General features: G+C 53.0%; 1 protein-coding gene across 1 annotated transcript in view; it reads right to left on the bottom strand.

Annotated features, from left to right (window-relative positions):
• Positions 1-26,301, bottom strand: part of aop (ETS variant transcription factor anterior open) — a 171,115-nt gene that overhangs the window by 131,842 nt on the left and 12,972 nt on the right. Inside the window, exons 2-3 of the mRNA XM_025300398.1 lie at positions 14,357-14,492; positions 14,135-14,179 (exon numbers count right to left, since the gene is read on the bottom strand). Coding sequence (XP_025156183.1) covers positions 14,135-14,179; positions 14,357-14,406 — 95 coding nt within the window. The 5' untranslated portion in view covers positions 14,407-14,492. The remainder of the gene's footprint in view (positions 1-14,134; positions 14,180-14,356; positions 14,493-26,301) is intronic.

The following is a 26,301-nucleotide window of genomic DNA, read 5'->3' as shown; positions in this document are numbered from 1 at the left end:
CCTCTTCTTTCTTCCTCCTTTTCCTCCTCCTCCTACTTCTCCTCCTTCACCAGCGTCTCCTCCACCTCTTTCTTTGCCTCTCTTGTTCCGCCCTCCTACGTCCTGCTCCTCTCCTTCCGACCGCCGCCGTCTTCTTTCTTTTTCGCGTCGTCACGTCCGCGAAACTGCGCCGCGAGCCGAGCCAATTTCGCATCGCCGCCCGTCGAGTGAATTCTGGAACGCTTTTGAGCGGAAAAATTTGGAGCGCGCGCGCGCGCGCGCGCGGCGAGAACGTCTGCCAGAACGCGCCTTCGGACACTTTTGCGAAAAACCGCACGCCGTCACGTCGCGTCGCGTCGCGCCGCGCCGCGCAGCGCGGATCTTGCGATGCGACGGATTTTCCGCGCGCGTGTCTTTTTTCCTCTCTTATTCATCGCTTTTACCGCTCGGCAAGAGGTCACGGTGGACGGTAGTAGCGACACGCGGCGAATCACGCGGAATACGGGGATCTCTGCTTGGCGTTTTTTTTCCTGCTCGCAAAGAGGTGAAGGCTGCGCGAGAGAGAGGAAGTTACTTTCTTTCGTGGGAAAGACGGGGTGACCGATAATCTCTCCTCCCCCTCCTCTTATAGCGTAGTTCATATTTATTGCGCTGTAACGTTGTCAGAGAAGAGTGGGTGAGCCACATTCTTGTGTATATATATACACGCCACTTTTTTGTAAAATATCAATTTTTTATCACGGGGGTTTAATAATGAACATTTATTGTGATATTTTCAGTGTGATATAAACACACACACGCGCGTAATGATTCTTTTTAAGCAACTGAAGAAGATGAGAAAGGAAAGCACGAAAATATGACTGATATCGTTGGAAACAATTTGACAGAGAGGGCTCACATGTCTCTCCTCAAAATCGAATCACCGTATATAGCGGTTAATACCTTTCGCTGTCGCGGGCGCATTTTGGAAGTCGATCGAATGGAATTTTAATCGCAACGGTTTTATCTGACCGAGACGGCGCTGAATTAGTAATATTTCCATAAGATTTGCATATGCATCGCACGGGAAAGAGATCGATGCCGAAAGGAAAGCAAAATAAGCTCGGGGACCGGCGGTAAATAAAAGGCTCTCTCTCCTCCTTCGCGAGTCAATTGCGATACTTGGTCGTGCCGCAGATTCGATATATCGAAAGCAAATATCTCTTGTTTCTCAGCTCGACGTTCGTCCGTTTATTTACTCCTCTCCGCGCGTCTTGACGTATCGGGCGTACAGATGCGAGTCTCTCAAAAGCGCGACAGCGATAGACAATTTCAATTTTTGCAGCAGCACGGATGCATGTTTTCCCTTTTCAATTATATAGAGACCGCGTTACATACATATATATATATATATGCATAAACTTGAATACTTATAAAAAATATTTAACTTTAATATCACTAAAATCACAATATTAAGAGGTATAGATATGTAACATAATGTTACCAAGTTTAATTAATATAATTATCCAAGATAATTGTAAAAGATATTCGAGTTTTAAAGTAAATAGATCCGTAGATGAAAGATCCCTACAATTCACGCAAATATCTAAGATAATTATAAAGAATATTCCAGATCTCTAAAGTATGTCGATTTCGACGTCGATCCGTCGATCGAATCAAAAGAGAGAGAGAGAGAGAGAGAGAGAGAGAGAGAGAGAGAGAGAGAGCCGCGGCAATCGTCTCTCGTTTTGCGAACGCGAGAGCAATCAACACGCTCATAAGGGGCGGCATTCTACGCTCCCAAGGACACGTCTAATAATAATAATTACAAATGCATCCACGTCGCTCGCGCGCGCGCGTGACGATGACGAACCCGCCGTGCGAATTATTTATTATCCGGCACCTCACGAGGAGATTCACGCAGGGACACGGGGCGGCTGGTGCGCCGCGAACATGGTACGTGTTCAAAGGTGCTCGGTAGCGCAACCACGGCGGCCACGAGAGAGAAAGAGACAGAGAGACAGAGAGAGAGAGAGAGAGAGAGAGAGAGAGAGAGAGTGAGTGAGAGAGAGAGAGAGAGTGAGACGGCTGTCGGACGGATTCGTGAAAGAGGACGGAGGGCCGAGGTAGGAGAGTGGTAGGCGTCCAAAGTTCCTCCTCGGACGAGCGGATAGCCGATCGGATAATTTCAGCCTGTGGCGCGTCGATGATGCTTCGAGGAGGATCGAGGTGGGTTTCGTGGCGGAAGAATTACGGATGGATGGCCGGAGGTCAGAGCGAGTCGCTCGGTCATCGCGCGCGCGCGCGCGCGCGCGCGTTCGCGCGAGAGAGCCGTCGAGGATATTACTCGGAGAGTTCGTTACACACGAGCTGGCCCCCGGGGCAAAATTATGCCGGAAGAAGACGGAATCTGCCTTTTTTCCTGTCTCTTATGACCACGAACACAAGCACCGATGATTGCGTTTCGTTGCGCGCGCGCGCGCGCGCGCGGGAAGAAGAGGACGACAGCAACCTCGAAAAGCCCTCCCACCTCGCGAAGAAACTCGCGAATCGGGTCTTGATTAAAATATGGACACGTGTTGCGCGCGCGGGACCGAGCGCGAGGGGAGAAAAGAAAAAAAAACACACACACACACACACACACGGTGAATGTTGTTTACTGTTTAAGCGGCGATTGTCGTTCGACGACGTTCGTCCTTTCGTTTCCTGCGTTCACGCGCGCAGGATCGTCGCGGGGATTTCTTTTCGCTCCGCACACGACTTTACTCCATCTCTTTTTTTTGCCGCATCTCCGCATTTCATTAACAAGGCCACGCGCATGTCCGACTGTTGCAATAAGATATTCCGCGCGGAGCGTGGCGTGGCGGCGAGAAGAGAGAACAAGGAGTGGAATTTTCCGCGCGCTGCGGAAGTGCCGCGGCGCGACGATTGTTATGCGCGCCGAACGGTGTCGAATTCCTGAAATTTCATTGGTACACCGGCGCGTGCGTGTGTCAAAATACCTCTTCCGCGGATGCGCGCGGCGCAAAGTTCGAGAGGACTCTTTCCTCATCTACTTTCTCGTTCGTCTCGCGCGCGAACTCGTCTCGTCGAAGCAGCGACATTGCCACAAGCGCGCTTCTTATCGCGCAAGGAGAAACAGAGTCACGCGGTAAAGGCCAGGTCACACGTACGCGTCGCGGCGAAATCGACTCCCCCATCGCCGCACGCGTAATTAATTATTAATATTCTTCCTGTGTCAATCGGTCGATTATTAAATATTTATTGTTTCTGCACGTACCAATGTGTTAATGTGTGTTAATGATCGGTAGCCGGCGCAACGAATCGGGCACATGAATAGATATGGTGGAAAATTCTGCGTGTATCCCTGCGTTTCTTGCCACTAACGTCGTCGCGTGTTTTTTTCCACGTCTCTCGCTCTCTCTCTCTCATTTTATTTTTTTCTTTTCTTTGCTTTTCGATCCACGATGACGATCGCGCTCGTGCCGAGCGCATTGATTGAGACTTGGCGCTCTGCGGCTCGTTCCACCATCTCGTGTCTCCATCTGTCTGTGAGCGAGACGACTGGCAGGCGAGTCACAATTGAGCCCGAGTATCGAAATAGACATGACAATAGCCTTATTGTGTGTGAGTGAGTGCGCGCGCGCTTGCGTTATCGCGCTCGCGTGGAAGAAGCATTAGGCGGCGACTTTTGGCCGGCCGCTTGCCATTTTTACGCTCGCCACTCGCGAGCGCGCGATAAACCGATAATGCGCGTTTCACAATAGCCTGCGAGCTGGCGGAATTGGAATTGAAACGGCCGCTTGAAATTCAAGTAGTTAAATACGGAACGAGCTGTGTATCAACGGCGCGCTTCGCCCCTCCTCTCTGTCGCCCCCGTCGCTCTGTGCTCCTCGCTCCGCTGTCTCTGTCTCTCTCGCGGAGCTGCTTCGGCAAACAGATAAACTCGCGCGATCAACAAGCGCTCGTTAAAGCCCGGGCATCCGCGCGGGGAATGCGCGAACCATCGGAGGGATACCTATTATTTAATTACATGATAATCGCAGTGGCAATAAGAAAAATAACGATGACCCCAGATAGCGGCGATTAAACGGCGCTTAATAGCGATCTCGCGCGGCGCGGCGCAACGATAGATACGGATAATGGAGTTCGTTGAAGTCCGCGAGATATCCGTGGTTGGAAATGCTACGGATAAATCCCGCGCGCGGAGGATCCTCTGCCATTAGAACGGGCAGTCGCGCGCGGCAACAATAGCAACAGCAACAGCAACAATGCGCAAAGAGATAACGTCGATCGACGCCGCGCGAGATAACAACAACGGATCCGCGCCGATCCGATGCCGCTCACGTGGCCGGCCGGCGCCGATTTGCATAACGCTCGCACTCGTTTCCGCGTCCGCGCATCTGACGGCTAATCAATCGCGCGCGCGCGCGCGCGCGCGGGACAATGCATCATCGTCTTGCCGCAAAAAGACGCGCGCGTCCTCGCTCGGTCTTCGTCGAGCGAGTCGCCGGCGCGCGCGTTCGTCACGACGAGAAAAGCCGCGCGCGCTCACGTTGTTGCTCCCGAGAGATTGCCGCGAGAGATCTCGGTCGCGCGTTTATGATCTCACCGCTGTCGCGCGCGCGCTTCCTCAACGCGCAGTTTCACACCGGATTCTTCTCCCCGTTCTCGCGTTCCTGCGGCAAGACTAATCGTCCGCGTCCCACACTCGTGCACGTAGTCTGCGACGCATCGACGTGCGTGCGTGCGTGCGTGCGTGCGTGCGTGTCGCGCTGCGCTCGACCCGCGCGCAGCGACACTTGTTCGCGCGATCTCGCGAAACAGCGAGTCTTCTCGATCTCGCGGAACACTCGCGGGGCACGCGGATCGTGACGCACGGAGGAGGAGCGGCCGCGCGATGTCGCGCGACAACACAAAAAGTCTCGTCGACGAGCGCGCGCGCGCGCGCTTCGCGACGCTCGTGTCAGCCTCGCGCCGATAGAAAGCAGATATACGACGACGACGACGACGACGTCGTCTCCTTGTTCGTCGCGTCATTGCGTATCGCGGTCTCACGTAATCGCTCGAGGAGTTCTCCGAACAGGCAACCTAGGCTTCGCGAAGGAGCGATAATTATCGGGAGGAAGTATTCCCCCCTCCATCCCCCGCCCCGATTGTTCGAGGTCGCCGATCGATCGGAGGAAGTCGCGAGCGCTCACAGTTTCGAGAGCTTTTCTCCGCGAGTTCGACTCACAGTTTCTCTCTGGCCGGTCGGTCGTCGATCCGCTCTCAAGTTGTTCGGCGCAAAGGCGACGCAGGAGGCGCGCGGGGGTGGTTCGCCGCTTGCGGTTTCGGGATGCACCGCGAGCCGCGGTCGGTCCCGACACTGTCGCGCGGCCAGCAGCGCGATCGCACCCGCCGGCGACCGTTTATTTTGGATCTCCCGCGAGTTCGATGACCGACGAGACCACGGAGCAGCGACGACCGCGAAGAAAGGTTGCTCCCGTGTGCACGCGCTCGCTCGCGTATAACCGCGTACAAGCGCGACGACTGGCATTCGTAATTGTCGTCCGGCCGACCGTGTGCCGCCGCGGGTCCTCTTCGGCGCGGTCGAGCGTGAGGAGAGGCGCGAGGACAAAATTTCGCGAGTCCTAGCGGGACAGCGATACGCGCCACGGCGAGATCTGGACGAGGCGTTGATCCTGTACGCGCGTAACTTGTGAAATATATGTATTTTATACACCACGCATATGTGTGTGCATGTGTATTTATAATATGATATATATATATATATATATATTTTTTTTTTTTTCTTAGTATATACGTATGTATATATAAATGTAATAGATATAAATATGTGCACGCGAATATGCATCTTTGTATATTTATATACATTTCTTCTTTTTGTATTTATTGTATAATATAACGCAAGAGGCAGAAGGACACAACGTATCGGCGGAATCGAATCTGGGACCTTTCTTGTCGGGAAGCTGCACTAAACTAAGCTACTCAGAGATCTCATAGCTGAGATGATATCGGGTTGTTCGATAAGTTCGTAGGGACTTTCGCTACGACTTCAAGGCTGCCGCTTTTGTAGTCATAATTTTGTTCGATACCGTATTGACCATTTTTACGACGACGGGGTCATTGAATAAAGAAACGAAGAAGGTAATATTATACCTGACTATGGCCTCTCATTGGCTTGGACTTTTTCGTAAAACTCCTTAACGAGTTTCACTCCTAACTCCTTCTACAGTAATATCGATCATTCTTTCCCGCGACGTCGCTTGTATTTTTTTTCCCCGCGTTTTACTCCAGATACGTTTCGCTCGGAAAATCTACTCGACTTCTGCTTTTTACGCGGGATTTCGCCTTCAACACACTACGATCGCAGGCTTTCGGCGTGCGCTTTCGGAGGGAAAGGCGAACGGCAAAGGCGGGGTCGACGGAGGAGGGTTCAACATTTTCGGCGAAATCTCGAAACGAGATCTGCCCCGGTCGCGCAGCCACCGGCTCGCTTCAGAGACGGTAATCATGAGCGATGATTTGAATGACCGTGTAATTCGACGCCGCGGCACAACAGGCGCGCGTTTGTTCAGGTTTGTCCGAGGAGGATCCTGCAGCTGCAACTGCGAAATTCAAGAACAGGCGACAGCGACACCACCACCACCACACCGTCATCAGCGACCACGGCCGACGTCGTCGTCGCCGAGGGGGGTTGCGGGAGGAGCACAGGTCGTGGTGGCGGTGCTGATGAAGTCTGACGAGGTCTGAGGGAACGGTGAGGGTGCGGGGTCTTAAGAGGCACGCGCACTTGCGAGCGATCCAACCGTTGGAAGCGAGACTAACGGTGGAGGAACAAGAGTGGAGGAGAAAGAGCAGATGCCTCTGTTATTGCAGGTTTCGCCTTTCGTAACGCTACACCCGCTTCGCCCGCGAGAACCCCGCCAACCTTTCGGCATCTATCCCCGCCCCCTCTCCCGCCCCGTCCAATGTATCGCCGCTGCTCACGGTGCGGCATTTTAATTCCCTCCCTTCGGAACTGACCTAGTGCCGGACAAATAGGGAAGAATAGTCGAAGAAACGCCAAATGGATTCCTCATTCTCTCCGAGACTTCTACGCTCTTCTTATTTCCACGCGGCTTCCACTTTCAACGCTCTCGTCATCCGCCAGTCGATACGCGGGGCGAAAAGAAAAGGGGTCGTTCTGCCCGAACGAGCTCTCCGATTTTGGAACTTTCTCCGGCAGATTATCCGCAAACTTTACTACAACTTTACGTAACTTCATCGATGAGATCGCTTGATCGTATCTCGGATAATTAAATCGCGCTAAATCAGTGACGTTTGACCTTTTCGCGCGGAGGTGTCTGGTATGATCGAGTCCGTCGAATAACGACCGACAGGACACGAGTTCCAGTTTGCTCTTCTGTCTTTCTCTCGTCAGCATTACGTGTCAATATTTTTGCCAGACAAGACAATATTTTATCCAGTAGCAGTATAATAATATCCAGACGAGATCTAGACGAAAACTTATCGCCCTCGCCCCGCTCGTCTCATGAGAAACGAGCAGACACGATATTCTATCGTGAACCCAAACGGACCCGCGATAGTAGCCGTCGCATTTAACGCTAAAAACGCTTTCGACCGATCACAGCCTTAAGATTGCCGGTATCTGTTAATAGATCTATCTCTCAGGTATCTTTCCACGTCGCAATAGTTCCGGTGTAGCAAGACCGGTGTAACCCGCCCTGGTGGGACCAGTTTCCCGTTCGTAATCTGCGGCTTGTAAGCGCAGCGGTGGCTCTGAATGAAACGACAAGACGTCGTGCGTTATATCCGACAAAAAAAGGGATTAGGTAAAGAAGAAGGAAGAGAGTCGGGGAGGAAGAGACGAGAACGCAGCAAGGTACCGGAATTTCATGGGCATTCAATATGATCGATGGAAGATCGGCCTTTGATCTTCCGGTACGCACCGGCCGCCTACGCTGCCTATTTTCATTGTACCTGTGTGTATCTTCATCTTTATCCAAGGTGGCAGTTCCTTTCTTCTACGGATCCCGAACGAATATACCCGCGTCACCCGACCTCTCCACCGAGCCTATCTCGGGATCTAAAATCTAAAAGGCTGGGAAATACGTGCTGTGTGATGTATACCAAGAATCCGATTTCTGCGGCTTAATGCCTTTCGCGGCGTCTTGCTTTTTGGTCGAATGTCCAAGAAAGATGATTATGTAGACGAAAAAGAAGATATGTGTGTGTGTGTGTGAGAGAGAGAGAGAAAGAGATTAGATGTGTGTATGCTGGATGAAAAAATTTATCTAAAATTAATTTACAAAGTAAATTATTATAGACGTTTACAAAATTTCTTGTTCAATTTGCGTTTTCTCTTCCCTTCGTCCAACTTTTTATTGTCGATTATGAATATCATAGATGGATGAACTTTTTAACAGAAGATATGACTGGCGATTTCATAAAAGGAAACACCGGCAGCATAAAATATAATTTGGATTGACAAAGAGTTTTCTCCAAAAAATCGTTCCTGCTTTTGTTCGACCTTTGCGAGAAATTTTAATGCAAAATTTTGCCGAAAATAGGCCTTCTGTAGAATCGCCGCTTGTTCTGTCACGTTTAAGGTACCGACGCACCCTATAGATCCTTGAAACACGTTCATTCACCTTTCAGAGTATAAGGCCCTTGGAAGGGTCGTCCGCAGTTTCAGGTCGCAGAAAAACGATGCAAGAAGAAAAACGAAGATGAAGAGGAAGTGAAGAAGAAGAAGGCACAGAGAGAGCAGAATTCTAACATAACAAGCGGAACGAATGACATATGTCGAAACTAAGTTTAAAACACGAAACTATATTTCCAAGCGGCCCTAAGCGGCTCTCTCTCCCTCTCCCGCTATCTTTCTAGGATGAACCTGTACGCGGATGAGCCGAATTTTGAATTTTTAGGGCCATTTTCACATGACGATATTTTACTCGCAAATTGTTTCATCTTTAGCCACGTCATACTGTTTATTACTGAGACACATATTTGGTCACACTTGTGCCGTCGCGCAAGTCTGAATTGTAATCCGGTCTCTGTGATTGCAACCGCGACCGCGCAGCGACAGTAATATCGGACCTGTTTCGTACGATGTCCTAGACATGGGATTCGCTACTTTGTATGCTATTTTCCCTCGAGAGAAATCCTTCGCCCCAGTCTATATTATATCCTATAACTGAGGCTATGTTCGTGTTTTTCTAAAAGTCACTAGTCGCATCTTCCTTCACAAAGCTTATCCTCTATACAGATTCATCTATCACATTCCAACACGTTCCACGACGAAGTATCAAACGAAGGGCAGAGCAAATGCCTAATCGAACAAGATTTTGTAAAACTCCATCTTCTGAACAAACATAATTTAGTTTTTAAATTAATTTCAAATCAATTTCTATATCTAACAGACATATTTTTTATCTCAATCGCCATGATCGCAATTCCTCCTCCTCTCCATCTCTCTTTCCCTTCCTCTCTATCTGTCTCTCTTCTCTCTCTCTCTCTCTCTCTCTCTCTCTCTCTCTCTCTCTCTCTCTCTCTCTTGATTCGTTGCTCGTTTATCTTCGCGAGGCGCAAGTTCGCGTCGTCGCGCGACTCGAAACGCATGCACCAAACATCCCGTCCGCGTCGATCCACAACGGCGGCGCCGTCGCTGGCGCATCCAGCTCTCGTCCTTGTTTTTCGCCGGCAACATCCGCGGAATTGACGTCTTCGAGGTTAAGGCAGGCCGATAAGACCATGAAAAATGGAAAAACCTGTTCCTCTTCCTGTGTCGAGGATGAGACGGCGATCATTACATGCTCGAACGCACACAGGGAGTCTTGAACGCGGATACCCACCTCCGTTCAGGTATCTCGAGTACCCGCGGACGAAGGATACAGGCGGAATCTTGATGCGTCCGGAAGCGTGTACCGGATTCGTTTTATTCTCGTATACGCGCTTTTTGCGCCTTTTGCGCTACGCGGTTGGTCGAGCCAACCGAACCGACAATCGGCCGCGACGAATGGACGGGTGAAGGACGGGGAGGGACGAAGGAAAGGTAATTTTCTGCAGTTTTCCGAAGGTGTTAGATAAGTGAGGATAAGAAAAGTGCGCGCAGCTGATGTATACCTCGCTCGCTCTCGCGGTTGCTGTTTCCCCTCCCCCTCCCCCCCTCTCTCTCTCTCTCTCTCTCTGTCTCTGTCTCACCTGACAGCGATAAATTATAATACACGGCGCAAAACAGCGGCGCAACTAGTCAAACGTTCCGCCGAATGCACCAACGAAGTTGAACGATGTGAACTTCCAGTCCCGGCAGACTCGCACGACACACGTTCAAGTGAAAATGACAAACAATTAATAGACGAATAATATAGTAATATGTCCGTAGCGCTGTGCGCGGCTAGACTTCGATAAGCACGAGCGTGATTAATTCGGTCTCATGATTTAATCAAACATGACTAAACGTCGCGCTAGGTTGAGCGAGCGCTTTCGCCGTTATTTCAATCGTCGTACTCTCGACTACGATAGAAATAACGGGCTTCTCTCCCCTTCCTCTCCCCTTCCTTTCACGATAAAAAGCAAACATGCATCCGGGATGAGCCGGATGCGCGGAGGAGAAGAGCGCTGCCGAGCGTCCGTCTTGCGTCGAACTCGCCGGGTCATCCCGTAACAATCGCGCGAGAGTCTTCTCCTCTTTCCTCCCCGTCCCTCCGACAAATTTGCCGCTCTCCGGCGTCCGTAAGCGCGCGCGCGCGCGCGCGAGCGCGGCAGGAAGAGCGCATCAGATAAAACGGAACGCGGAATCCGCACGGCCGACGCTAATCTCGCGCTGGCCTAAACGCCGGGGATAAATTGAGCGTTCGCGGCGGATAATGATAAAACCGCGCGCGAGACACATCCGCGCGCACTTTCCCGGCTACGATATAATGATCGCCGGTCGGCGGGCGCGATTACGCGGCATTAAGCCACCGTTTCCAGTTCGCGGCAATTATTTATAGCCCCGCATCCCTCGCCGGCTTATCTGCATATCGTAAAATGCCGCCGCGAGCCGCGACCAGACGCGAAACCCGGACCGGACGGGTTTCGCAAAACGAACGACCGGACGCTGAAATCCGCCGACCGGCAGGCTGGCACGTGTAAATGCGAAGAAAAAAAGAAAAATATATATATATATATATGTATATATTTATCGGCGCGAAGAGAGAGAGAGAGAGAGAGAGAGAGAGAGAGAGCGCGACGAAACGCGTTGGTGGAGCAGCCTGTCGTAACTGTGACGAGAGAGAGAGAGAGAGAGAGAGAGAGCGACTCGCGCGAGGAAAAAATAGCGCGTTGAATGATAATTTTATGAACACCGCAACGCGAACCGCCGCGGAACTCATATCAACCTGTTAATGGAGCTCCGTGAATCAAACGAGGCGCGTTCGCGAGCTCGCCGTGGCGAAAAAACGCGACGCGACCGTGGACGTGTGCGACTGCACACGCGCGCGGCCAACTAAATTCGTCCTTCCTCACGACTCATGGACATCTCTCGGTGTCCCGAAAATCATTTCAATGCCCAACACCTCGAGCGGAATCAGCGGAGAGGTGGAGCGGAAGGGGAGGACACGGGAAGAAGGTTGCCGGCGTACAAAGTTTGTAATCGCAGTAGGTTACGCGCACACACACACACACACACGCGCGCGCGCGCGGCCTTCCCCGTCGTTGTGGTGATAATGACGAAAATTATCTGAGCGAGTCCGACTTTGACGGGTCGATTCTCGCGGAAGTGTCATTCTTCGCGAGCGGCTCGCCGGCGTGGCCGTTCTGCCAACTTCTGATAGCAGCCGACACGCCGATTAACATCGCGTGTAAATATCGCGCAGTTTTACCGTGACGCTCCATTAATCGCCTCCGCTCAGCTCCGCCGCCGCAGCTGCGGCGTCGTCGGGACGACGAAAGTTCCGTCGGTGACGAGAAGAGGCCGTTAATGAACGGCGCGCGAGCGTTGCAGTGGCGGCGGGAAAATCCCTCCGCGGCTCCGACGGCGACGCGGACTCAAAGTCGGTTTTACCACAGCTCGGCGCGCGAGTTAATAAAACCGTGATAACGACGGCCACGCGTTTACGCGGGGCGGCCGAGCAACGCGATTTAATCAAGCCGCGGCGCGGCGAGAAAAACCACGGGAGATCGTCCGCTCGCTCGGACGGATCCGCTAAGCGGGCAATTTTTCGTCCAATTTATTCGACCTCGTGGGGACTATCTCGAGAGAAATTCAGGTATCTTAATGGGCGCGGGGAGGGCGGCTTTCATAACCTGATTTAATATCAATCTACGGAAGCATCACTTATGCAGATAACGCGTCTCGTCTGTGCGCGCGCGTGACTTTCAGCTCGGTCCTCATTGAGAGGGCCGGCAGAGTGCCGGCGAGAGTGCCGGCGGTTTCGTCGTGTCGCTCGTGCTTTCACACGGCGCGCGCGAAATCGCGAAATGAATTACGTGTCATCTCCGGTGTTACTTCATCGCGGGGCTTCGCGTCCAAACGCGTGGCGCGTTTGGAGCTTCCACGGGGGCGACGCCCGAGCGTCGCTTGGGTGGGCTGCTTGATATTCGAAGTGGGATTTCGAGGTGAGATCGCGCGATACGCTCGCTGTGATGCGGCGGATTTATGAGAGCGGATAATTCGCTTATTGCAATTTCTCTTAAGCTAGGAGACATGTGCGCCTGCTACTACTTCTTCTCCGTATCCGTCGGTAATCAGTGCGACTTACATCTATACACGCACGCACTAAGCAAGTGATAATGACACTCTGCGAGTGTTCAAATTCGACACTCACCGGTTGCGCGCGTTGACAGCTCCGCCGCGCCGGCCGGTGAAACCCGCCGCAGCCGACGAGACTGCCTCGTTTATTAGCGTCTTGCGTGCTTTGCGGGCCCGTTGCTCGTGTCGCGCAACGTTGATTGCACTTCACTTCACTCGCGACCGCGATTAATGTTCATATTACAACGACGTTTGATGAGCGTCTCGACGGCGTTTTATCGCGAGACGGAGAGCGTCGGTCGCGGTGCGATGAAATCTCGCGATGAGACCGGAGCTCGCGTAGTCTTCGGTGACGTCGAATCACGTGGCCAACGGCCCTGCGTCTTCACTTTCAGAGAAACGGGGATTTCGGCCGTTTCGCGCCAATTCGCGGCACGTTGCGGTGTAATGCCGTTTTGCCGCGTAATGCCGTTGCGACATCGACTCGCGCAGCGCGAATCGCGTGCAAACGCTCGAGATAAACAACGCGAGTCGCGAGACTCGCGAGCTGATCGATCGCGATGCGAATGCCTGGCTGCGGAAGGTCGCGCGAATTGCAAATTCGCAGCCGCGGCGGAGGCTGCGGCAGTCGCCGCGCATCTCGCGCAATTCCGCTGCGCGTTGCTCGAGACAATTAACGGGTCGCGCTGAACGAACGCGCCTGCTTCGACCGGAGGAGTCGCGGTACAGCTGAGTGATGTGAAAATGTAAACAGCTTTTGGCAAGTAAACAGTCTGGAAAAAACGTTGCGACGCGTCGTCGCACACGGCGCACGCGGATCGCGTGCAACACGGTGCGACGCGAGAATTGTGTGTGTGTGTGTGTGTGTGTGTGTGAAATCGCGAATTCAAAGCCGTCAACGCGAGCGAAGTAATCGCGCATCTCGCGCGTGCCGGCGCAGTTCAGCTGCGCATTATACACCGCTCGAAACAATCAGGGGATCGCACCGCGTGTCTAATTTTATCCCGTAACGGTATCGCTTGGAACATAAGGAGCAGATAACTGCGGGAAAAAGGCGAATTTCCTGTTCCGCGAGTTTATGACATGTTACCGCGTCGCGGACTCGCTCCTATGCTCGCGAGTATAGATTGCAGTCGCGGTGCAAATCGCGTGTAAAAAGGAATCAACGCGAACGCAGCGAGTTAATACGAACATTTACACGGACATGTTTGTCAACGATCGAGATTAGACGCTGAGATAAGGGTACTCGAGTCACCTTGAATATTCATTTAGACGCGCGTGGCTGGACGCTTGGAAAAGCGATCGATCCCCCCTCCCCGCCCGGGCAGCGTATGTATAGACACAAGTGTAGCAGGAAAATACGTGTAAGCCGCACTGATCCCAACGAGGTTCTATAAAAATACAGCATACTTTGTCACACAGAGATATGTTACTCACCGAATATGTCGGAAGTCAGGATTGGCCACGTTCCGATCGCCAGATCTGTAACAAAAGAGATAATTTTACCGTTAAGGACGAGGCTTTAAGCCGGAGAACGAGGCGCAGACAGAGAAAGATAGACTTTTTGTAATCGTAATCCGACTACAGTATCCTAAATTTTGTTTGTGAGAACGGATGGAGAAACGCGTGAGAAAAGAAGTATATATTCAAAAAACGCACCTTCGAGCCAATCCTGCCCGGCCCGAACCGAATCCTCCGGCATCGGCCATCCTTTGCGCATGTTCGCCGAAGCATTATCCTCCCAGGAGCTGGACAGATTTCTCAGCCGTCATGTGTCACTGAAAAGGCACTGAACCTGGAACAAAATATAACAAAATATATTTCGCAACTAACGGTTTTTCAGGCTATCCCCGGGCAAACTGTCCCCGCAGATTACGGAGATTTTGTGGCTGGCGCGCGGAAACAATGTCCTGCCGAACGAGCGAATTCTCTGCTGGAATATAAGAACGGTACGGAAATTCCGAAACACGGGTCACATCTCGAATTTAGTCAAAATTCCCCAGATTTCTGGTCAGCGTCGGCAAAACTTCTCTTGTCTTCTGGATTTTAGAATTTTCAAGTCGCTCGTATTTCAGCAGAAAATCGGCTCACTCGACCAAACACATCTTCGCCCGCGTTCTTTCGTCAAAGTCCGATAAGATCGAAACGGGCTAATTACCTCGTAAGTTTCACAGCTTGCCGCCGTTAATCATGACGATCGCCACGCGAGTCTCGTAAATTACACACTCCGCGATAGCACTGCGATTCGTTCGAGAAAGTCGGAAATACGTAGCACGCCGCGCACCGCTCACTCCGCCGCGTCCGACTGTTACGACTCCGACCGCGTCGTGTACCGATATTGTATTTTGCGTAGAGAACCGCGCGACTCAAAAGTCGCAAGCTCTCCAGCCGACCAATCACGATATTTCCGATATCGTGCCCGTATTCGCGACTCCTTTGAGACCCGCGACCATTATGACCTCGGCCGCGTCGCGTACCGGTACATATGAGGGTAGTCCCAGAAGTACCTGACCTGACGTATAGATAGCGGTTGTTGTTCGAAAAGAACGACTATGGTAGAAAGTACCAAGCTTATAAAGCTTAAGTTTGAAGTTTGACGACGTTACGTTGTTTAGTATTTGTTTGGCAGCCATCAATAGTGAACGCTCTCGGTGAATTTGTAAACATGGAAAAAATTGATCGTCGTTATGTGATACAATACTTTCATTTGAAAGGCCTCGGTCCAAGCAATATGAAAGCGGAGCTAGATTCTACTCTGGGGGAGTCTGCTCCTTCGTTTACAACAGTAAAATATTGGGTGGCAGAGTTTAAACGAGGCCGTACGAGAGCTGCCAAGACGAACATCGCAGTGGTCGACCAAATGAGAGGTGACCACGCCAGAAATGGTGAAGAAAATCCACAAAATGGTATTGGATGACCGTCGACTGAAAGTGCCTGAGTTAGCAGACATGGTAGGCATTTCAAAAAGTACTGTACATCGCATATTGACTGAGAATTTGGACATGAGAAAGCTGTGCGCAAGATGGGTGCCGCGATTGGAACGAAAACAGCGTCGTGAGGATGTTTCAATCGAGTGTTTGGCGAAGTTTCGCAGCAATAAAGCCGAGTTTTTGCGTCGATTCATAACCATGGATGAAACATGGGTCCATCACTTCACCACACCTGAGACGAAGGAGCAGTCAAAACAATGGACCAAGATGGCTTGATGACTATTTTGAGGAGCTCGACGATTCCCACTATAAACAGGGTATCGAAGCTACTGAACATCGCTGGGAAAAGTGTATTGAGCTCAAAAGAGACTATATAGAGAAATAAAGATATATTTTCCCCCATATTTTTTGTGTTTTCTTTGTTCAGGTCAGGTACTTCCGGGACTACCCTCGTATATATTGTTTTGTCTTGATGGCGCGCCGAGTGTTCTATCCTGAGCTCAAAAAAGCTGTTTTCCCGGCCGATCCGGCAAGAAATCAATTTTGCACGAATGAAAAGGATCTTTCACATGAAGTTTCACCCACTCGAGTCTCTACCGACATTTAACAGCTTCTTATTGTGATACTCCACCTCTCTCCCACTCCCCCGCAGTTGAGTAACTCGCAGGACTAAAGAACATCGGTCGACGAGAGATTGAGGCTTAGGAAGGATCAAGCCAAGAAGGACCAAGTCGGTAAACTTGCGACGTGAACATTCTTCGCCACTTCATCAGCGAGTTGCCGAGACGCGCGAAACGTGTTCGACTCAGCAGCGAGTGCAAAGAGCCAAGCTGCAGCATTAAAGCGTCACGCCACAGTCTTTATATCGCACTCATATACATTAATTTCCTCCCAGGACGCATTCATTCAACACAACTTTGAAGTAGCGCATATCTATGCGATCTCGTCCACAGGCCGTCTTGTGCGCGCGCGGCGCGGCGCGGCGCGGCGCGTCTAATCGACAACGAGCCGCAAACGACTCAATAAGAGGGAAACTTATATTGTCCGTATCGCCTCGTTAATCGGCGTCGTTAGCAAAGTCGATCCGCCGCGGGTAAAGTCCGCGCGCAGCTACCGTCGTCCCGGACGACGAACGGGGACGGGGAAAAAGGACGAGGCATCGCGGCTGCGAGGACACCGGCGGCTAACGAATGGACGCGTCGGGCGAGAGCGCGCTTTTCCCAGGGCGATTACAGCTCCCGGCCGAGAAGCCGCGCGCGCGCGCGCGCTGGCGGGCTTTGGAGTATCGTACGCGCTGCGCGGCGCGGTGGGCCGCGATCAAGCGTCCCCGTCGCCGCATTCCGATGCTCCTCGCCGTCGTCGTGGCGAAGAAACCGGCAAGCCCCGAGGCTCGCCTCCGAACGGTCCGGGGGATCCGGTATTACGAGCGCGCGTTATCGCGCGTAACAGCCGATATCCGTCATCCGCGCGATTAAACGCGACGCGACGCGACGCGACGCGACGCGACGCTCCGGGCGGCGAGCTCGAGCTCGACGCGTCGCGTCGGCCAGTTGGAACAGGGGCCGCCAGGCGGACACTGCACTTCCCAGGAACATTAGTCGAGGTAAATCGCGATCGAGAAGTGATCCTGCTCGGGATTATTGCAGCTGATTGGTAACGTCCAGCGCGAAATTGGAAGCCGGCGGAGTCGCGTCGCGCCAGCGACGTGAGACGGCAAGTTCGGCTGAGAGAGACTGAAACGTGGGGGAGGCTGCTGAAGACGCGCAGAGAGCGAAGAATGGAATTACCGTGCGAGGGACGTAAAAGACGAGAGAACGAGCGAGTTTTCGGAGTTCCCGTTTAGATCTAGGATCTCCTGGTGCGAGCGCGACATCGCGCGCTCGCTGCAAATTCATCGACCTCGACGGCGCGACCGCGGTGCCAGAAAGCGCGCGCGCGCGCGCGCGTTCTTTGTCCGCCGCTCTACGTACGTCAGACTGTTCTTTATCAGCAATTAACCGCGAGCAATCTCGGGGGCGGACCACCGAGCGCGGGCCGTATGCATAGTGAATCGGGCTCGAGGAGAGCCGCACGGAGCGTCAACTTTACCTGCGCGACACGGCGTGTTGTTTATGCGGCCGCGGGCGTGCCGCTACGGCAGGAATTTATGCCTAAAAGGAAGCGGTCGCTGGCCGGGATCGCCCGGAGGCGTCCGACCGACCGAGGCGATCGCTCCTAGTCGTCTTCGAGATTGACTGGGCGTTGGCTTCGGGCTTCAGGCCCGGTCTCGGAGCTGCTGCTCTCTCTCGCTCTCTCTCTCTCTCTCTCTTTCCCTCTCGCGTAATCGAGGCCTGTGCTCGCCTCCGGGGAACGAATCTCCGTATCTAAACGGCGCGCCCGCGCCGGTCCCGGCCCTTCCGCTTCCTCCTGGCGCGCGGGCGATCATCGTCGATCGACATCTAGTTAGAGAAGGAGAGTTACGGGACGCCAGTGTTTCGCGCGCTGCAGTGAAGAAAGGAAAGAGGGAAGGAGGGAAGGAAGGAAGGAAGGATGAAAGGAAGGAGAGATCGAGGCCGAGCGACGGAGTCGCTTTTGGACACTCGTTCGACTCCGAATGGCGCCCGGCAGCTATAGCTGTTGTCTCGTCTGTTGTCTCTCGCCAGCCGAGGGACGTAATGAAGTATCGTGGGAGAAAATTAGCGATACGGCTGCTGTGTGCTTCGGTATGCGGTTCGCGTGGCTCGCGTCGCTGCGGCTCGCGTAATATCACGGCGATGTTTCTTAGGGAGGTTTAACCGGCGATTCCCCAACCGCAACGTACTTAGCAGCTTTGCATGCAAATCCCCGTTGCTTTATACTTCGGTAACTCTCGCGAGAGGAAGTCCGCTAACCACTTTCTCCGGAGTACCGGCTTGAATTTTAATTCCTTTAAAATATTGATAATTCGCCTGCCGCCCGCGCTCCCTCTCTCAGCCCGCCCCACCGACGACCTTCGAGACCGCGTCTCGTGCGGTCGTTGGCGTTAAATTGATAAATCGTCCCGGGGAATTGGAATGAGAGATACTGTCAGGTCGTCGAACAAACTGCTCGGACGATTTACCGCTTAGATCAATCCTGCGGGATTAAGTAGGGATTGACCTCGTCTTCTAGAAGGTATGAACGTCTCCGGCGCAGACGCGCCTGTCACCGGGATGGCTCTCTCTCTCTCTCTCTCTCTCTCTCTCTCTCTCTCTCTCGGCGTTGTGCGCGTGCACTCGCCTGATCGTTTCGCGGCGAACAATAAGCAGAGAGAAAGAGAGAGAGAGAGAGAGAGAGAGAGAGAGAGAGAGAGAGAGAGAGATTCGCGCTTCTTGCGGCCACCGTCGCGCGTGAGAGCCGCGACGTGTGAACGGCCGAATTTCCGAGAGAGCAAAATTATGTCATCGGTCGAGGGTTATCTAGTCGCGAGAGCCGAGAGTCGCGCGGGAGACTGTATCCGCGCGCACGGGGTGCATCGGGGGTTTTCTCCCCGTCGCAGGTATTCGATCATAATGCGGTCACGTGGCCGGAGCATTTAGGACACGTTTCACAGGTACGGCCGAACGTGAACAGTTCATAGAAATCGTACCGCCTTTAGAATCGCTCTCCCCGATCCGAGCAGGTGTGCCACCGGTATGGGAAAATCCGGCGAAGATGATCCGGCTAAGATAAACCACCCCGACGAAAACGCCTCGGAATCAGGAGGGAGCCACTGAGCATTCCCGATCTGCTCGCGCCTCCGACGGCAGAAGAAAGTAGCAACGACGAAGGACTCTAATCGTTGATTAACAATCACCAATCACGAAGAAACGAATATTCAAGCGTGACGTGCCTCGGCGAGAGCTTCAAATGCTTCGCTATGTCGCGAGAGAGAGAGAGAGAGAGAGAGAGAAGCCCGCGCTTATGAAACACGCTGTATACCTCGCGATTTCGCGGATAAAAAACAAATTGCCCGACGGGCGTTGCTGCATGTTGTTCTCTCTCTCTCTCTCTCTCTCTCTCTCTCTCTCTCTCTCTTTCTCTCTCTTCCCCATCGGCTTCCTCATCGGAGGAGCAAGAAGCTGCGAAGGAAAAAAAGAAACAGACCTCTGTGCGAGGCGAGTTGGAGATAGGCAGGAGGAGGAGGAGGAGGAGGAGGAGGAGGAGGACGAGGAGGAGGCAAAAACGGCGGGCGAGGATTGCGCGCGGACGATTCGGCGGAATTACGACTCCTTTGAAAACGTGATTACGCCATAGAAAGCGGCCCTCAATGCGCGCGCCTTCTTCGCGCGGACTCGAAATTTCATCCCTGACGCGGCTGCATACCAGGAAGCGCAGTCCTTTTTCCAGAGAGCGCGTCCGGGGGTTACAGACGTCGCAGACGGCGTCGCGCACGACGACGTCGGCCGCGCGTGAATGGCCGCTCATTTGCATAAAGTTTCGTGTGTAAATCGCGCGGCCGGGGGGAGTGGGGAGGGGGAGGGGGCGGCGAGATGCGTGAAACGAGTCCGGTGTCTCCTCTGCGCGAGACGACACCGGGACATCCGCGGGAGGATTAATGGCGACGGAGGGGGACGAAGCAACCCCTCGCGCGCGTTCATCAAGCGCAGTGACTCCGCTGCGGCTCGCGCAACCAGCTGCGATAATAACCGAGCGGCCCGAAGTATTGGCTATTTGGAAGATCTTCTCGTCCTTCTTCTCACCCCTCCTCAACGCCGCCGCCGCCGCCGCCGCCGCCGCCGCCTCTTGGCCGCGGAGACGAAGTCCCGAGAAAAAACTTATGTACTTATTGCAGCGTTCTCTTTGACCGTTCGAGAGTTCAGCAGTCGACGAGTCGTCAAAGTTAGCGTTATTTAAAAATCAATCGCGAGGGGGGTCGATGGACTCCCGGTAAAGTAGATGTTCGGGGAAAACGTTGCTAATCGGTCGCGCCAGCGATTTTGGGCCAGCTTCCTCGCGACGCATACATTAACGTCGATCGGAGGGTTAGGGGGGAAGGGATGCGAGGCAGAGTGCAACGGCGAGTATCAAAACGCGATAAATCAACGGGCCGACGTTTCTCCCGGGGGCCCCTCGTGAGCTCGTTGGAAGGAAGAGATACACCCCTCCTCCGTCTGTCGTTGCCCTGCGTCGTTACTGCGTCTTACGGCCGAGTATCGTCGGGCGGCAAGAGGAGAGTGGAAAGGAGAGAGGGCGGGTGAAACGCCGACGAGGGTCGTGCCGAGGGCCACCCCTGGTCGTGTGTCGGACAATGCGTCGTCCACCCTCCCCGCGCACCGGCCTCCTTGCCGCGCGTGTGCACCTTCGGAAGAAACCGACGAGAGATCCCGCTTTCCCACGACTCCTCCTACGACCGTTACAGGTTTCCTTTCCAATCCCTTTTTTGCCTCCTCGCTTTTTCCTCTCTCGCTCTCGCTCCCCCTCGGGCTCCCGCCCGGCGGTCGCTTACGCAGTGGAATCGGGATGATCTTACCCGACTATGAGACGCACGTGTGTGTGCACGCATCTCGCTGCCTGACGCGGCAAGGGGAGGATGAAGGCGAGAGATGAAGAGGAATGCCGACGTATGAGTCTCGTTTGACGCTTTACACGTGTTCGACGACGACGAAGGGTTACGATCGTAATCGTACGCGACGTCCGAAAAGGGTGAAAGGTAATTTGGAGGAGAAAGCACGATCCCTCCGCGGTAGTCCTTCCCCCCCCCCTTACTCCTTTAATTTGTTCTTTCTTTGGCTTTTTGGAAATTAGAACGCATTTTTGTCGCTTCGTCCTTGCTAAGGCCGCGGCTTGCAATTGCGAAATATGTACAGTTTGCAAGAAAGACTTTTCTCGCAAACGTGTGATCCTCTCCGGGACACAGCACTTGTCTCTCTCTCTTACTTTGGTTTCTTTGCATGAAGACCAACTCGTTACATTTCGGCGGCGATGCACCGCCGAGTTCTCGTTCTTACGGAAGCGAGCGGCTGCTCGCGCGAAATTTCGATTATTATGCACGCGAAATCCGTCGGGACGAATCCGTTCGTGTCCGTTTCTTCGTCGTCGGCGGAGCGTAATCCATTCACGGGGTCTCGAAAGTGACGTCCATCAGGGAACGTTGCTCTTCCACTCGGTAAGGACGGGAGAAGAAAAAAGCGCGCGGTTCTCCGTGACACGCGACATCCCGGAATTTCAACAGCATGCTTTTATTGAGCCACTTTCACCCTATTATCATCAAAAGTCCGAGACGATTATTATCGTCGGCGTCATTCTTTTCTTTATTGCACGTTAAGGATCGATTAGGGCTCGCAGGTGGTCGCCATTATGGAAATTGCTTCCACAAACTTCGGGGGACGCACGTGTGCGCTAATGATGGTCTTCGTTTCTTCACGAATTCGTTCGCGAGTTCCGAAGGAGAAGCTCCGTTCTACCATGTCGCTAACGAGAGAGCCGCGCGCGCGGTCTCCCGCGTACGAGATTTCGGTATCTCGTTTGTCTCCCGTGGTAAACTACGATATAGCGTGATATTAATAATGACGAGACGCGGGACGGATAGTCCCGCCGAGCAACCCGATCGCTTTCGTTTGGTCTACGCGGACCTACACGGCGGATTACAAGTGCGCGGCGAATGTGAAAGCCGGAATCCGAAATTGTGGGATTTCGTAGACGAGTTGAAAATGGATCAGAGACCAAGAGAATCAGATGACTGGTGCTGTATCAGGGACCGTACAACGTAGCTGGCAAATGCACTCGACGAGACAAATTCGACGGATCTATGAAGCACGACCGAGATGACCGTCGCTCAAAGACGTTTTTGTCATTCGCGTACGAGCGACCGCAACTTCTCCGGACTTTTGGGGAGGATCGCGGTCAAAAGACACACATGAAACATTCTCGACGGTGGGCTACCTGGTATGTATGTATCGGTGGATTGGTCGGAAGAAAGGTGCAGCAAGTGGCGGGAAGGAGAAGAAAATCCGGCGGAGGGAAGATACAGCCCGCGCAAGGGAGGCACGAGGGTGAAACGTGCCGGGACATATAAATATATATATATATATATGTGTGTGTGTGTGTGTGTGTGTGTGTGTGTGTGTGTGTGTGACCCAAGGTAAGTGTCCTTTGTACCTGGGCTTGCGTAAGAGAATTTTCTCACAGGACACCGCGGCCCGCGAGCGTCGGTGTCCTACATCAACAGCGGGGACGAAAAACGGCCTTGTCAGAAATATATTGTCCACGCCTTAGAAATCAGAATCGCCGCCTTTCCACGTCCTTTTATCCCCTTCCTCGAGTTCCTCGCGTTTCCTCTTCAGCGTCCCACCCTCTCCTCGGCGCGCGGGTGACGAAACTTTTGAAATAGTTTCGGTCGTGCGTCCACGCGTTAAGCTTCTTCTTCTCTTCGCCTTTCTCCCCGTAAATCATAAGTTCAAAGAAAAAGCGCGCGACCTCCGAAGCGTGTGCGATCGATTTTTAGTTTCCCCGAACGAGGACAGCGAGGAGTGTTATCGATCTTTATGAAACCCGAGGAGACGCGGCAGATACGATCGAATCGTCGCTACGGAAACGTCGTGATTGAGTTTCCTTCTCTTCCTACTTGTGAAATCTTACGGAAAAAGAAGGCGGAGAAGGATAAGTCAAGAAAATATGAAGAAGACCGAGGTTTCCCGAGGAGAAGCGTCCCGGCGGTGTTACGTCCGTATGCTCGTCGGGAGACTTTTTTCACACCGTGTACATATCGAGAGAGCAAAGAACCGATATAACGGAATTAAGAATCCGATTACACTGGCCGATACTTCGGCTTAGTAGCTTAGGAGCGGAACGAGCGAGTGTTCCTAATGAGTCAGATGAGCATCGGTGAATTGAGTAGCCGCGCGCGCTGCGAGGAATGGCGAGGCGTAAATCAAACAACGAATCGGCCGAGAGCGCCGTCCTATTAGTATTTACGGAGAAAATGTCAGAGCGACAACCGATCGCGGACTCTTCGCGCTTCCACCGCACCTTTAAGCCGCATTCACGTCACTTACGTAACGCGATGAACTCTCGTGGAGCGTCCTTTCTCTTCCTTTCGACTATCTCCGTCCTTCGCCAGTGGCGTCGGCATGACGAGCCACTGCGAAATCGGAAGGAACGCTCTCTCGCCCGCTCGCTCTCGCGAGCCAGATATTCTCGCGCAGATACACGTTACCGGTTCTGATGTCGCGATCCGCCTGGAAGGATCATGACGCGACGAATAAACGTTCACCGTGTAATGAAACGGACCGCGCGGCGCGATATCAATAAACAGATTCGTCACTCTTCCTCGCCGAGCTGTTTCACTTAAATCTCGTCAGTTTCATTCGGCTCGGTAGAATATTCCCATGCGCATCGAACGCACGCTCAATACCATTATCCATTCATCCATCTATTTAACTATTTATCTATCTATCCATCTATCCATCTATCTTGCCTTCGTCGAGCTTCAGGAGAGGCGATGCAATTTTTATCGTCTCAACACACGGTTCTGTAAACGAGTAAAGACGCGAACGAAAGCGCGCGACTCGGTGTTTGATTAAAGACCGAGAAAATGATTCGTCGTTCCACGACGACCTAAGACGCAGCGGAAACGTCGAGCCTCGGCGGCTTCAGCTGGAAATATCGCGCCTCGTGTTTTCCACGATTCTCAGCTCCGCGCACGTCGCAAATTTTCAAATTCCTCGCGCGGAGCGAATCGACACAATACACTGCGGCGTGATACCGTAGTCGCCGCGCCGCGTCGATTCTACGCCGCTGCAGCACGTTCCACGGTCTTCTTTCGATTCCCGGGTACCGTCTTCTCACCCACGATGCGGCTTGCGCAACTTTATTCTGTTACTTCACGAGGATTTGCTCGCACGAAGCTAACCTATCTCTCCCCCCGCTCTTTCCCCTCCCCCTCGCCCTCCCTCCTCCCTCTCCGTTAGAGCAGAGATCGGCGCGGGTGCTTTGCCGATGTTGGGTAATCCGACAGCGGCAAGAACATCTTGAGGATGCATCCCGGATAGATTTATCGATAGCGGTATGTAGACGTACTGTTCGACGCGGATAGAGTCGCAACACGATTGAGCAGCGTGAATCGTCGCTTTTCGCGTTCCAACATGACGAATCTGACGAGCGAAGCTGTCGCGACGTACAAAAGTGCAATGTGGCTTATGAAGATTAAGACATTCGTACATTAAGAGACCCACGGCGCCGTCCAAGTGCCGACGGCAATTTTTGCGCGAGATTCCACACGGAACGAGAAAATGGGGGAGGTGAAAAACAGAGAGAGAGAGAGAGAGAGAGAGAGAGAGAGAGAGAGAGAGAGAGAGAGAGACAAGGAGGGGGAAAGAGAGAGAGAGAGACAAGGAGGGGGAAAAGAGAGAGAGAGAGAGAGAGAGAATCGGGATGAATTTTGCACAGACGGAAATTGTAGCCGCCGCGTCTGTGAGGATCTCCTCGCATTTATTAATACGCGTAATTAATATTCGTAACGAAATGTTCTGTATCTCATACCCAGAAGGAGGAGAACTGGTTTTAACGGAATACTTGGGGACTGGCCGACGAACTCTCGGCAAGATGCCGACGAAAATACGCCGACGAGGCCCGACATCGTCCTCGTCCTCGTCCTCGTCGTCGTCGTCGTCGTCGTCGTCGACGTGGAAGCGCGCGTGCGTCTGCGCGCATCCTCGCAGCATCCTTTCCCTTTCATCGCTTTGCTCGCCGGGAGGTGTGAACGGACCTTTAGCCGGCCGGGGTACCGATCCGCGATGGATTATTTCATAAGCGTTCCCGATACGGAAAAGTTCATCCCGCCGCTTGTTCCCCGCGCGAGCAGACAGACGATCCCAGGTTGCGCGGTTGCGCAAAGTCAATTACACCGACGCCGAGGGTCCTGGAGGAGGAAGAGGAGCGTGTGGCCGACAGCCTCGACGACGCGTAAAACCGGAAGTCGGCGCCGTGAGAGATCGCGGAGAGACACGATCGCGCGCGGATCGCGCGTGGTGCAACGCTGCTCGAGTGACCTTCTTCTCGGTTCTTCCTTGAAGGATCCTCCCCGAGGTCGCTCGAGGACGATCTGATTTCTCGTCGTATCGAACAGGAGGAACGGCACGTAGTTTCCAAATCTGAGGGCTCTTCCTTGAACGCAGCTCGGAACGTAGCCAATGGGGGAGAGAACGTGCTTCTGGAAAATTCCCAGAAAAATCGAGTCCTTTCACGGAACATCCGCTGCGTTTCGTCGAGCTGCGTTAAGAAGAAAAGTATTCAAAGCATGTCTTGCGCAACGTACGCCTCGGTTTGATTTTATGGCAACCTCATCGCGCCGCATCGTGAACGCGGAAACGGGACAGTTGCTGCGCTCTACCACACATTCCATCCATCTTTCCGTCATTAACCGAATTTTCCAGCGCGACTACTTAGAGGACTGAGCGACTGAGCAAACAATCGTACGACTTGTTGCTCCTCTCGAAACGCAAGCCTCCCCTCTGGTTAATTGCAAGATAAATCGATACCATGTCCATTAAATCACGACGAATTAAAAGCACAATGTGAAGACACAGCTCTAACGCAGCCCCGCTTGGCTTCTCAGCCAAGCGGGACTCACGACGACGATAACGACGACGACGACGACGACGACGACAGAATCCAAGGATCGAGAGCATAATTTTACTGATGATCCGATAGGCGTTCCGCGCCGTTTCGCGCCTCCGTCATCTCGCGCGGTCGATA

The sequence above is a fragment of the Harpegnathos saltator genome, unplaced genomic scaffold, assembly GCF_003227715.2.
Source record: "Harpegnathos saltator strain DR-91 unplaced genomic scaffold, Hsal_v8.6 scaffold36, whole genome shotgun sequence".
In the NCBI taxonomy this organism is placed as follows: domain Eukaryota; kingdom Metazoa; phylum Arthropoda; class Insecta; order Hymenoptera; family Formicidae; genus Harpegnathos; species Harpegnathos saltator.
This window is presented reverse-complemented; position numbering and strand designations above follow the sequence as displayed.